Source organism: Salmo salar, chromosome ssa14 (assembly GCF_905237065.1).
Source record: "Salmo salar chromosome ssa14, Ssal_v3.1, whole genome shotgun sequence".
Taxonomy (NCBI): Eukaryota; Metazoa; Chordata; class Actinopteri; order Salmoniformes; family Salmonidae; genus Salmo; species Salmo salar.
This window is the reverse complement of record NC_059455.1, coordinates 12,866,355-12,879,934: the sequence shown is the minus strand read 5'-3', so window position 1 is coordinate 12,879,934 and position 13,580 is coordinate 12,866,355. Positions and strand designations below refer to the sequence as shown.

The window sequence follows — 13,580 nt, the reverse complement described above, 5'->3', positions numbered from 1 at the left end:
ACTCATCCCAAACCATCTCAATTGGGTTGAGGTCGGGTGATTATGGAGGACAGGTGGTCTGATGCAGCACTCCATCACTCTCCTTGGTCAAATAGCCCTTACAAAGCCTGGAGGTGTGTTGGGTCATTGTCCTGTTGAAAAACAAATAATAGTCCCTCTAAGCGCAAACCAGATGGGATGGCGTATTGCTGCAGAATGCTGTGGTAGCCATGCTGGTTAAGTGTGCCTTAAATAAATCACTGACAGTGTCACCAGCAAAGCAGCCCCACACCATCACACCTCTTCCTCCATGCTTCACGGTGGGAACCACACATGCGGAGGATCATCCGTTCACCTACTCTGCGTCTCACAAAGACACGGCGGTTGGAACCAAAAATCTCAAATTTGTACTCGACAGCCCAAAGGAAAGATTTACACCGGTCTAATGTCCATTGCCCGTGTTTCTTGGTCCAATCAAGTCTCTTATGTAAGAGTAATATATATGCCAATTATGTGATGGTCTGAACGCATTCTGTCCCCTATCAACACTTACATTTTCTTTTTTTTTTTCTTCTTTTTTTTAAAAACTTTTGGTGCCAGAGAGAATGACAAAGTAATCAAGACGACTAGCTTGATTGAGCCTCCGCCATATATATATCTCACTAGGTCAGGATATGTAAGCCTCCATATATCCATTAGTTCCAATATATCCATGACATTTGTAATAGTTTGTAGTGTGATTTCCTTTACGGTCCATAGAGGTATTTAAAACCGTCTTATAATCTCCCACCATAATAATATAGTCTTGTTTTGCCTGTAGGGTTAATAAATTATTATATATATTTTCAAAGAAGAGTGGATCATCATTATTTGGACCATATAGGTTAATGAGCCATATCTGTTTATGGTCCAATAACATATTTAAAATCATCCATCTACCTTGAGGATCTGCTTGGACAATTTACACATTCGGATCAAAATTACTGTTAATTGATATCATCACCCCCTTTGAATTTCTTTGCCCATGGGATAAATATACTGCTCAAAAAAAATAAAGGGAACACTTAAACAACACATCCTAGATCTGAATGAAAGAAATAATCTTATTAAATACTTTTTTCTTTACATAGTTGAATGTGCTGACAACAAAATCACACAAAAATAATCAATGGAAATCCAATTTATCAACCCATGGAGGTCTGGATTTGGAGTCACACTCAAAATTAAAGTGGAAAACCACACTACAGGCTGATTCAACTTTGATGTAATGTCCTTAAAACAAGTCAAAATGAGGCTCAGTAGTGTGTGTGGCCTCCACGTGCCTGTATGACCTCCTTACAATGCCTGGGCATGCTCCTGATGAGGTGGCGGATGGTCTCCTGAGGGATCTCCTCCCAGACCTGGACTAAAGCATCCGCCAACTCCTGGACAGTCTGTGGTGCAACGTGGCGTTGGTGGATGGAGCGAGACATGATGTGCTCAATTGGATTCAGGTCTGGGGAACGGGCGGGCCAGTCCATAGCATCAATGCCTTCCTCTTGCAGGAACTGCTGACACACTCCAGCCACATGAGGTCTAGCATTGTCTTGCATTAGGATGAACCCAGGGCCAACCGCACCAGCATATGGTCTCACAAGGGGTCTGAGGATCTCATCTCGGTACCTAATGGCAGTCAGGCTACCTCTGTCGAGCACATGGAGGGCTGTGCGGCCCCCCAAAGAAATGCCACCCCACACCATGACTGACCCACCGCCAAACCGGTCATGCTGGAGGATGTTGCAAGCAGCAGAACGTTCTCCACGGCGTCTCCAGACTCTGTCACGTGCTCAGTGTGAACCTGCTTTCATCTGTGTTGAGCACAGGGCGTCAGTGGCGAATTTGCCAATCTTGGTGTTCTCTGGCAAATGCCAAACGTCCTGCATGGTGTTGGGCTGTAAGCACAACCCCCACCTGTGGAAGTCGGGCCCTCATACCACCCTCATGGAGTCTGTTTCTGACCGTTTGAGCAGACACATGCACATTTGTGGCATGCCGGAGGTCATTTTGCAGGGCTCTGGCAGTGCTCCTCCTGCTCCTCCTTGCACAAAGGCGGAGGTAGCAGTCCTGCTGCTGGGTTGTTGCCCTCCTACGGCCTCCTCCACGTCTCCTGGTGTACTGGCCTGTCTCCTGGTAGCGCCTCCATGCTCTGGACACTACGCTGACAGACACTGCAAACCTTCTTGCCACAGCTCGCATTGATGTGCCATCCTGGATGAGCTGCACTACCTGAGCCACTTGTGTGGGTTGTAGACTCCGTCTCATGCTACCACTAGAGTGAAAGCACAGCCAGCATTCAAAAGTGACAAAAACATCAGCCAGGAAGCATAGGAACTGAGAAGTGGTCTGTGGTCACCACCTGCTGAACCACTCCTTTATTGGGGGTGTCTTGCTAATTGCCTATAATTTCCACCTGTTGTCTATTCCATTTGCACAACAGCATGTGAAATGTATTGTCAATCAGTGTTGCTTCCTAAGTGGACAGTTTGATTTCACATAAGTGTGATTGACTTGGAGTTACATTGTGTTGTTAAAGTGTTCCCTTTATTTTTTTGAGCAGTGTATATTTCACCCCCTCCCCACTCCTTTTTCCACACAACTTCATCTAAAATTGTTGAATGAGTTTCCTGTAAACAATAGATATTATATTCCTTCTCTTTTAGCCAGGTAAATACTGATTGTCTTTGTCTTATAACTGTAATGGCTTAGCAGATAATAACTGGCTATACTTATTTCACCATTTACCATAATGAGATACAAGTTTCAAATCTATTTATCATTAATATATGTTTGTAAACTCACCATTTAAAAAGTACCATAGTGATTGAGTGTCCATCTAGCTGTACCATATTTGCATTGCTACTAAGTAAACCCCCAATTGTTCCCCACTATTCCACCCGCTAAAACCCCTCCCCTTCCCAAGTTGGGTTGTCATCCCCGTGATCGGCAGACCACCCCTGTCCCCCCGGATCCCAGGGCCCCCGAGAGACCGGGACCCATCCTTTGAAAAGAACACATAGTGCCACGCTTCGAACGGAAGCAGATCAACCGCCAAAAGCATTTCCATTGCCCTCACCTCTTTTTGCATTATATATAGCTATTAAAAAATATAAAATGCATTCGGAAAGTATTCAGAGCCCTTGACTTCTTCCACATTTTGTTACGTTACAGCCTTATTCTAAAATGTATTTAATAGATTTTTCCCTCATCAATCTACAGACAATACGCCATAAAGACAGAGCAACAACTGGCTTTTAGAAATTTGAGCAAATTCAGACCTTTTACTCAGTACTTTGTTGAAGCACCTTTGGCAGCGATTAGTCTCAAGTCTTCTTGGGTATGACGCTATAAGCTTGGCACACCTGTATTTTGGGAGTTTCTCCCATTTCTTCTCTGCAGATCCTCTCAAGCTCTGTCAGGTTGGAATGGAGCGTCACTGCACAGCTATTTTCAGGTCTCTCCAGAGATGTTCCATCGGGCTCAAGTCCGGGCTCTGGCTGGGCCACTCAAGGACATTCAGAGACTTGTCCCGAAGCCACTCCTGCGTTGTCTTGGCTGTGTGCTTTGGGTCATTGAACCTTCGCCCCAGTCTGAGGTCCTGAGCACTGTGGAGCAGGTTTTCATCAAGAATCTCTCTGTACTTTGCTCCGTTCATCTTTCCCCCTGCCACTGAAAACGTCCCCACAGCATGATGCTGCCACCACCATGCTTCACCGTAGGGATGGTGCCAGGTTTCCTCCAGACATGACACTTGGCATTCAGGCTAAAGTGTTCAATCTTGGTTTCATCAGAAATGTTTTGGAACCCTTCCTCACATCTGTGCCTCGACACAATCCTGTCTCGGAGCTCTAGGGACAATTCCTTCGACCTCATGGCTTGGTTTATGCTCTGACATGCACTGTCAACTGTGGGACCTTATATAGACAGACAGGTGTGTGCTTTTCCAAATCATGTCCAATCAATTGAATTTACCACAGGTGGACTCCAAGTTGTAACAACATCTCAAGGATGATCAATGGAAACAGGATGTACCTGAGCTCAATTTCCAGCCTCATAGCAAAGGTTCTGAATACTTATTTAAATAAGGTATTTTTTAAGTATTTGTTTTTTATACATTTGCATCATTATGTGGTATTGTGTGTAGATTGATGAGAAAAAACCATATTTAATACATTTTAGAATAAGGCTGGAACGTAACAAAATGTGGAAAAAGTCAAGGGGTCTGAATACTTTCTGAATGCACTGTGTATATTTATTTATTTATTTATTTATTTATTTGTAATAATGTAGGCAGTTCATGCAAAGGATTGTTACCTCTAACCAGGATTGCCATTACAAACATTACATTTTTGGCAAGCAATTATTATTTTAGCAAACAGTTATTGGGATTCATCCTATATTGTCCCTAACATCTTTACTCACTAGCAACAGTTGTGGGATACATACATACACAAACACTCATACAAATTACTTTCCCATCTTTCCAACACTTCCAGGCCACCCCGCACCAGGGTGCCTATTCCCGGGAAGAGGAGCTGCTTAGGGAGCGTAAGCGTCTGGGAGCATTTGGGATCACCTCCTACGACTACCATGCCCAGACCGGCCTGTTCCTCTTCCAGGCCAGCAACAGCCTCTTCTATTGTCAGGACGGGGGCAACAACGGCTTCATTGTGAGTTTTACCCCCCTTTATCATCAATCAAGTGTATTTATAAAGCCCTTTCTACATCAGCGGTTCTAAATTCCTCCGTTTAAATTTAGACCATCCACTGCTTTAATTTCTTCACTTTCACAACAGTAAGTTAGCAGCTTATCATAGCTGTTTTTGTGTATGGTGAATAAAAAGTTGGCAACTCAAAAAGTTGGCAGATATGTTCTGGTACTTACATTTGAAGTCAGAAATGTACATACACCTTAGCCAAATACATTTAAACTCAATGTTTCACAATTCCTGACATTTAATCCTAGTAACAATTCCCTGTCTTAGGTCAGTTAGGATCACCACTTGATTTTAAGAATGTGAAATGTCAGAATAATAGTAGAAAGAATGATTTATTTCAGCTTTTGTTTCTTTCATCACATTCCCAGTGGGTCAGAAGTTTACATACACTCAATTAGTATTTGGTAGCATTGCCTTTAAATTGTTTAACTTGGGTCAAACGTTTTGGGTAGCCTTCCACATGCTTCCCACAATAAGTTGGGGGAATTTTGGCCCATTCCTCCTGACAGAGCTTGTGTAACTGAGTCAGGTTTGTAGGCCTCCTTGCTCACACACGCTTTTTCAGTTCTGCCCACAAATTTTCAATAGGATTGAGGTCAGGGCTTTGTGATGGCCATTCTAATACCTTGACTTTGTTGTCCTTAAGCCATTTTGCCACAACTTTAGAAGTATGCTTGGGGTTATTGTCCATTTGGAAGACCCATTTGTGACCAAGCTTTAACTTCCTGACTGATGTCTTGAGATATTGCTTCAATATTTTCTTTCCTCATGATGCCATCTATTTTGTGAAGTACACCAGTCCCTCCTGCAGCAAAGCACCCCCACAACGTGGTGCTGCCACCCCCGTGCTTCACGGTTGGGATGGTGTTCTTCGGCTTGCAAGCCTCTCCCTTTTTCCTCCAAACCTAACAATGGTCATTATGGCCAAACAGTTCCATTTTTGTTTCATCAGACCAGAGGACATTTCTCCAAAAAGTACGGTCTTTGTCCCCATGTGCAGTTGCAAACCGTAGTCTGGCTTTTTTATGGAGGTTTTGGAGCAGTGGCTTCTTCCTTGCTGAGCGGCCTTTCTGGTTTTGTCGATATTAGGACTCGTTTTACTGTGGATATAGATATTTTTGTACCTGTTTCCTCCAGCATCTTCACAAGGTCCTTTGCTGCTGTTCTGGGATTGATTTGCACTTCTTGCACCAAAGTACGCTCATCTCTAGGAGACAGAACGCGTCTCCTTCCTGAGCGGTATGATGGCTGTGTGGTCCCATGGTGTTTATATTTGCGTGCTATTGTTTGTACAGATGAGCTTGGTACCTTCAGGCATTTGGAAATTGCTCCCAAGGATGAACCAGACTTGTGGACGTCTACAATATTTTCTCTGAGGTCTTGGCTGATTTCTTTTGGTTTTCCCATGATATCAACCAAAGAGGCACTGAGTTTGAAGGTAGGCCTTGAAATACATCCACAGGTACACCTCCAATTGACTCAAATTATGTCAATTAGCCTATCAGAAGCTTCTAAAGCCAAGACATCATTTTCTGGATTTTTCCAAGCTGTTTAAAGGCACAGTCAACTTAGTGTATGTAAACTTCTGACCCACTGGAATTGTGATACAGTGAATTATAAGTGAAATAATCTGTCTGTAAACAATTGTTGGAAAAATGACTTGTGTCATGCACAAAGTAGATGTCCTAACCGACTTGTTAAAACTATAGTTTGTTAACAAGAAATTTGTGGAGTGATTGAAAAACAAGTTTTAATGACTCCAACCTAAGTGTATGTAAACTTCTGACTTCAACTGTATATGAGCTGGCTAGACAAAGAAATCCACTATTCATTTGTGTATGTAGGTCCTAAGAAACATACAACTAATACAATTTATTTTCAAAAGAATAGAATAGTATATTTTGAGTTTAATTATATTACTGGTCTGTGCAAATTATTATTTAATTTTGTTCATTGAAGAGACATACTTAGCTTACATTCCCCTGCCCTGATCAATCAACACACATATTTTATAGTAAGAATTAATGTAATGGAATATAACAGAATAAATCCTATTTTTCCCACACAACTTGAGTGTCTCTAACGTGTGGATCCGCTGTCATATAACAATCTGACTTCTGTAGGGTGATTTCAGAAAGTAGCTTTTTTGACCCACTTTGGATGTGATCACATCATCGTGCGCTTTCTCTTATTTCAAATGCCCCAATGTTTATTTTGTCTGTAGACAGAGATATAGCCTACTAGCGATTTGTTGTTTTAAGTTAGGTTAATATGCACACATTTCTAAGGGCCTTTAAATATTTACCTGTCAAAGTCAATAAAAAAATATGAAATGGCAGTGTGCATTCCCCCAGGCTAAATGACAAAGCATTACTGTGACAATAGACAAGAACCGCTCAAGGACGTAACTACATACATTTAAATGGAGAAAAGAAATGCATTAAAATTATTTCTGTGAATATATAAAAAAATAAAAAAATGTTTTACCTTTTTGTTTAACTAGGTCAGTTAAGAACATATTCTTATTTTCAATGACGGCCTAGGAACAACTGCCTTGTTCAGGGACAGAATGACAGATTATTTTTTACCTTGTCAGCTCGGGGATTCGAACTTGCAACCATTCAGTTACTAGTCCAACGCTCTAACCACTAGGCTACCTGCCGCCCCAAACTTGACAAGGACAAGTTTAATGTTGGACGACAATATAATGTTAATGATTTAATGCGTGCCAAAGATGGTAAGTTGGTGGGACTTTTAAATACATTACAGCAATCCTGAGTAGGTCGGCTGATGGAAATAAAAGTACAGGCTTTGTTGCCGGCAATACCTTTCAGATATAAAGAAAAGGCTGCAAAAAGTTGCCGGCTTGCATAAGTATTCAAACCCCCTTGAGGATTCAAATTGATGTGAGATTGTTTACAAAAAAATGACAATTAAATCAATCTATCACAAAATACTCTGTCAAAGTGGAAGTAAAATTCTAACTTTAAGAACACTCATTTGGGATCGATTACAGCTGTGAGTCTTCTTGGGTAAGTCTAAGAGCTTTGCACACCTGGATTGTGCAATATTTGCCCGTTTTTATTATTTAAAAACTTCTTCAAGCTCTGTCAAAATGTTGGCGATCATGGCTCGACATCAATTTAAGTCAAAACTGCAGGAACATTCACTGTCTTCTTGGTAAGCAACTCCAGTGTAGATTTTTGCCTTGTGTTGTAGGTTATTGTCTTGCTGAAAGGTGAATTCCTCTCTCAGTATATGGTGTAAAGCAGACTAAAACAGGTTTTCCTCTAGGATTTTGCCTGTGCTTAGCTCCATCTCGTTTATTTCATCCTGAAAAACTCCCCAGTATTTGCCAATGTCAAGCACACCCATACCATGATGCAGCCACCACCATGCTTGAAATTAAGGAGACATTTACTCAGTGATATGTTTGGGGCAAATCCAACACAACACAAGGCTTTGCATTTAGGCCAAAACGGGTATTCCTTTACTGTGTTTTTGTTGCAGTATTACTTTAGTGGCTTGTTGCATGTTTTGGATTTTTTTTTATTCTGCATATTTGTATTCATCTTTTCACTCTGTCATTTAAGTAATTATTGTGGAGTCACTACAGTGTTGTTGATCCATCCTCAGTTTTCTCCCATCACAACTATTGAACTTGGTAGCTATTTTAAAATCACCAATGGCATCATGGTAACATCCCTGAGCAGTTTCATTCCTGTCTTGCAGCTCAGTTCAGAAGGAGGACTGTATCTTTGATGTTTCTGGGTGGTTTAATACATCATCCACAGCATAATTATTAACTTGACCATGCTTAAGGAGATATTCAATATCTGATTTGTTATTGTTACCCATCTATCAATCACTGTCCTTCTTTATGAAGGAAAGCTCCCTGGTCTATGTAGTTTAACCTTTGCTTGATATTGAATACTTGACTGTGGGACCTTATAGATAGATGTTGTAACTATGGGGAACAGAGGAAGGTGTAGTTAACACCTATTATTTCATACAGAGTGAGTCTATGTAACTTTATTATGTGATTTATTATGCCAAATGTTACCCCTGAACTAATTTAGGCTTGCCTAAGCAAAGGGACTGAATACTTAAGCAACAACTATATTTTAGTTATTCCTTTTTTAAATATATCTTTAAAAATAAATCTTCCACTTTGACATTACAGAGTATTTTGTGTAGATTGTTGGCAAAAAGAAAAAGACAATTAAATACATTTTTACCCCACTTTGCAACACAATAAAATGTGTAGAAATCCAAGGGGTCTGATTTCTTTTACCAGGCACTGTAAGTGTGCTAGTGTATCTTTTTTATAGTGCTTTCTAGAGCTTTACACTCACTTCTTCCATTAGTTCTCTCAGGTTGTGGTTAGTTTATAGATTCTAGAGAATAGGTTGGATATATGGGCTCGATTTGACACCATACCTACCGTTATGTTGTTTTCTATACAGTGAGGGGAAAAAAGTATTTGATCCCCTGCTGATTTTGTACGTTTGCCCACCGACAAAGAAATTATCAGTCTATAATTTTAATGGTAGGTTTATTTGAACAGTGAGAGACAAAATAACAACAAAAAAATCCAGAAAAACGCACGTCAAAAATGTTATAAATTGATTTGCATTTTAATGAGGGAAATAAGTAGTTGACTCCCTCTCAGTCAGAAAGATTTCTGGCTCCCAGGTGTCTTTTATACAGGTAACGAGCTGAGATTAGGAGCACACTCTTAAAGGGAGTGCTCCTAATCTCAGTTTGTTACCTGTATAAAAGACACCTGTCCACAGAAGCAATCAATCAATTAGATTCCAAACTCTCCACCATGGCCAAGACCAAAGAGCTCTCCAAGGATGTCAGGGACAAGATTGTAGACCTACACAAGGCTGGAATGGGCTACAAGACCATCGCCAAGCAGCTTGGTGAGAAGGTGACAACAATTGGTGCGATTATTCGCAAATGGAAGAAACACAAAAGAACTGTCAATCTCCCTCGGCCTGGGGCTCCATGCAAGATCTCACCTCGTGGAGTTGCAATGATCATGAGAACGGTGAGGAATCAGCCCAGAACTACACAGGAGGATCTTGTCAATGATCTCAAGGCAGCTGGGACCATAGTCACCAAGAAAACAATTGGTAACACACTACGCCGTGAAGGACTGAAATCCTGCAGCGCCCGCAAGGTCCCCCTGCTCAAGAATACATATACATGCCCGTCTGAAGTTTGCCAATGAACATCTGAATGACCCAGAGGACAACTGGTGAAAGTGTTGTGGTCAGATGAGACCAAAATGGAGCTCTTTGGCATCAACTCAACTCGCTGTGTTTGGAGGAGGAGGAATGCTGCCTATGACCCCAAGAACACCGTCAAACGTGGAGGTGGAAACATTATGCTTTGGGGGTGTTTTTCTGCTAAGGGGACAGGACTACTTCACCGCATCAAAGGGACGATGGACGGGGCCATGTACCGTCAAATCTTGGGTGAGAACCTCCTTCTCTTAGCCAGGGCATTGAAAATGGGTCGTGGATAGGTATTTCAGCATGACAATGACCCAAAACACACGGCCAAGGCAACAAAGGAGTGGCTCAAGAAGAAGCACATTAAGGTCCTGGAGTGGCCTAGCGAGTCTCCAGACCTTAATCCCATAGAAAATCTGTGGAGGGAGCTGAAGTTCGAGTTGCCAAACGTCAGCCTCGAAACCTTAATGACTTGGAGAAGATCTGCAAAGAGGAGTGGGACAAAATCCCTCCTGAGATGTGTGCAAAACTGGTGGCCAACTACAAGAAACGTCTGACCTCTGTGATTGCCAACAAGGTTGTTGATACCAAGTACTAAGTCATGTTTTGCAGAGGGGTCAAATACTTATTTCCCTCATTTAAAATGCAAATCATTTTATAACATTTTTGACATGCGTTTTTCTGGATTTTTTTGTTGTTATTCTGTCTCTCACTGTTCAAATAAACCTACCATTAAAATTATAGACTGATCATTTCTTTGTCAGTGGGCAAACATACAAAATCAGCAGGGGATCAAATACTTTTTTCCCTCACTGTACATGGCCTGCCTCGGTGTTCACACTTGTTAAAATATCTGTCTGAGACTGAATCATTGCAAGCAGTCTTTGATTATTTCCTGTTGTGGTTCAATTATGACCATCCTGGGATTGGTATCTGCGTCGTTAAGTGGAATTTAAAAATCCTGTAGTAGAGATAAGCATTAGTGCATGAGATAATCATTAATGTTACGAATTGCACAGCACCCAACGCCACTCCAATGAATGACTGTTGCTGTGTATATATGGTTGTCTTCAGGTTTGTATTGATAAGTGCACATTGTTGAACGACGAAAAAATTGGTTTTCAATGGCAAACGAAAACAAGCTGTTGTATTGGTCAAGTCTAGGTCTTCCCTGTTTCAGTCTGTTTTGTGCCGTTTGGTGCCTAATGAATACGACCCTGTACACTGACAGTGTGTTTCCTCGTTTTAAAAGCAGTCTGCCCCCATGAAGCCAGTTGAGATTAAGACACAGTGCTCAGGGACCCGCATGGACCCCAAGATCTCCCCAGGAGAGCCCAACTTCATTGCATTTATCAACAACAACGACCTGTGGCTGGCTAACATCAAGTCTGGGGAGGAGAGGAGACTCACCTTCTGTCACAAAGGTCAGGGGGGGTCCGCAACTTTTGGACGTTTGTTGTACTGTAGTCGTACGGAATTGTAAATGTTCTCTATGCCATGCTGCTGACGCTGCATAGATTTAATCAAATTAATGAATCCCTTCTCCCTGGGTCAGGTCTGGATAATGTGAAGGAGGACCCCAAGTCTGCGGGCGTGGCCACGTTTGTGATCCAGGAGGAGTTTGATCGCTTCACCGGCTACTGGTGGAGTCCATCTGCCGTAGAGGGTGAGTAGGGTCACCATCTATCGCTCCTTCCATACGAGTAGAGCACTACTCACTTTCATGCGAGAGAAATTGGGCTCTTCTGTAATCAAGTAGTCTTGTCAGATCAGTGATGCTTTGATGAACATTGTACAGGCTTCAACCTGCCCCAGACACTGTCATCATGAAGATGTCTGTCATAAACACCAGCTGTATCTGTATGCATTTTCAGCCTGCTTTTCCCTTCTGTTAGACTCAGATGGGGGGAAAATCCTGCATCTGCTGTATGAAGAGGTGGATGAGACGGAGGTAGAGATCATTCATGTTCCCTCTCCAGCCCTGGAGGAGCGGAAGGCCGATGCCTACAGATACCCCCGCACAGGTGAGCCCCCCCTGGCGCAGGTTGAGTCGTCCCCGTCCCCGTCCCCGTCCCCCGCGCAGGTTGAGGCCTACTCATGTAGGATTGTACATTATGTGTATGTGGTAACACACATTAGTAATGACCTGATCAAATCATTTCAAGAGTAGAGCTCCTGAGTTTTCTTTTCTCTCCATCTATAATCTGAATGTTTCTATTTTTCTAGGCAGTAAAAATCCACAAACCACCCTCAAACTGGCAGAGATAAAGACTAACAACCAAGGCAAAGTAAGTTGCCTACTTTCAACTTCTCTCTCTTTCATTCTCTGATTTCTCTCTCTGCTCCCTGCATTGTGTTTATGAGCAGACTAATTAAGTGTCTGTCTGTCTTGTCTTGTCTTTCTCCAGATCATGAGCATCCAAGACAAGGAGCTGGTTCTCCCCTTCACCTCCCTATTCCCCGGGGCGGAGTACATCGCCCGGGCAGGATGGACGAGTGACGGCAAATAGTGAGTGTTACGGCATAGTGTTTCCCCAGGGAACGCGTTAGTCTTGACCTCTCTCTGTTTCTTTGTTGGCTTATATTGGTTAGAGCTGGGGGGATGTACAACTGATTCCCAACTGGAGGGAAGCTACTAGAGTGGTGTAGGTGTTAGTTGATTAGTTTAATCAGTTGTGTTAGTGTTGAGCTCAAACGCATGCCTGTACACCAGGGATCATCAACTAGATTCAGCCGCGGGACGATATCTTCTTGAGTGGATGGTCAGGGGGCCGGAACATAATTGCAAATTTGACCGCAAGAAGCCCAAACAGATAATATTTGAGTGTGTCAAGAAATGCAACACTGCTGGGTTTTTCAACGCTCAACAGTTTCCCGTGTGTATCAAGAATGGTCACCACCCAAAGGACATCCAGCCAACTTGACACAACTGTGGGAAGCAATGGAGCCAGCATCCCTGTGGAACGCTTTCAACACCTTGTAGAGTCCATGCCCCGACGAGTTGAGGCTGTTCTGAGGACAAAGGGGGGTGCAACTCAATATTAGGAAGGTGTTCCTAATGTTTTTTTTCTCTCTATTATGCGTGGGAATACTTTGGAACAGATTTCCAAAATTGAAATAACTTGGATCTTATTTGCTGGTGTTTTTACAGTCTTATGTCCAACAATAAAACATTTAATAAAAATAAATAAATATACACTATATTTGTACATGATTTATCATGAAAGAAATCTGCCGATTGATAAGTTGGGTATGTAAAATCATTTCATCATTTTCTCTCCATCAATCAGCTGTGCTAATGGAGGTGGCTACTACGATTACTCTAATGCAGTCGTCCGAGGATGTGACCACATTGTTCCAGTAGACATATACACTATATAGACAAAATTATGTGGACACCCCTTCAAATTAGTGGATTTGGCTATTTCAGCCACACCCGTTGCTGACAGGTATATAAAATTGAGCACACCGCCATGCAATCTCCATAGACAAACATTGGGAGTAGAATGGCCTTAATGAAGAGCTCAGTTACTTTCAACGTGGCACCATCATAGGGTGCCACCTTTCCAACAAGTCAGTTTGTCAAATGTCTGCCCTGCTAGAG

At 42.2% G+C, this 13,580-nt stretch overlaps 1 protein-coding gene across 2 annotated transcripts in view; it reads left to right on the top strand.

The window, feature by feature from the left end:
- Positions 1-13,580, top strand: part of LOC106568956 (dipeptidyl peptidase 9) — a 33,154-nt gene that overhangs the window by 6,272 nt on the left and 13,302 nt on the right. The window contains exons 5-10 of one of the 2 annotated variants that reach the window (XM_014139842.2): positions 4,512-4,685; positions 11,229-11,400; positions 11,532-11,642; positions 11,872-12,000; positions 12,203-12,264; positions 12,385-12,485. In XM_014139842.2, coding sequence (XP_013995317.2) covers positions 4,512-4,685; positions 11,229-11,400; positions 11,532-11,642; positions 11,872-12,000; positions 12,203-12,264; positions 12,385-12,485 — 749 coding nt within the window. The remainder of the gene's footprint in view (positions 1-4,511; positions 4,686-11,228; positions 11,401-11,531; positions 11,643-11,871; positions 12,001-12,202; positions 12,265-12,384; positions 12,486-13,580) is intronic. The other variant, XM_014139843.2, reaches the window with a different exon arrangement.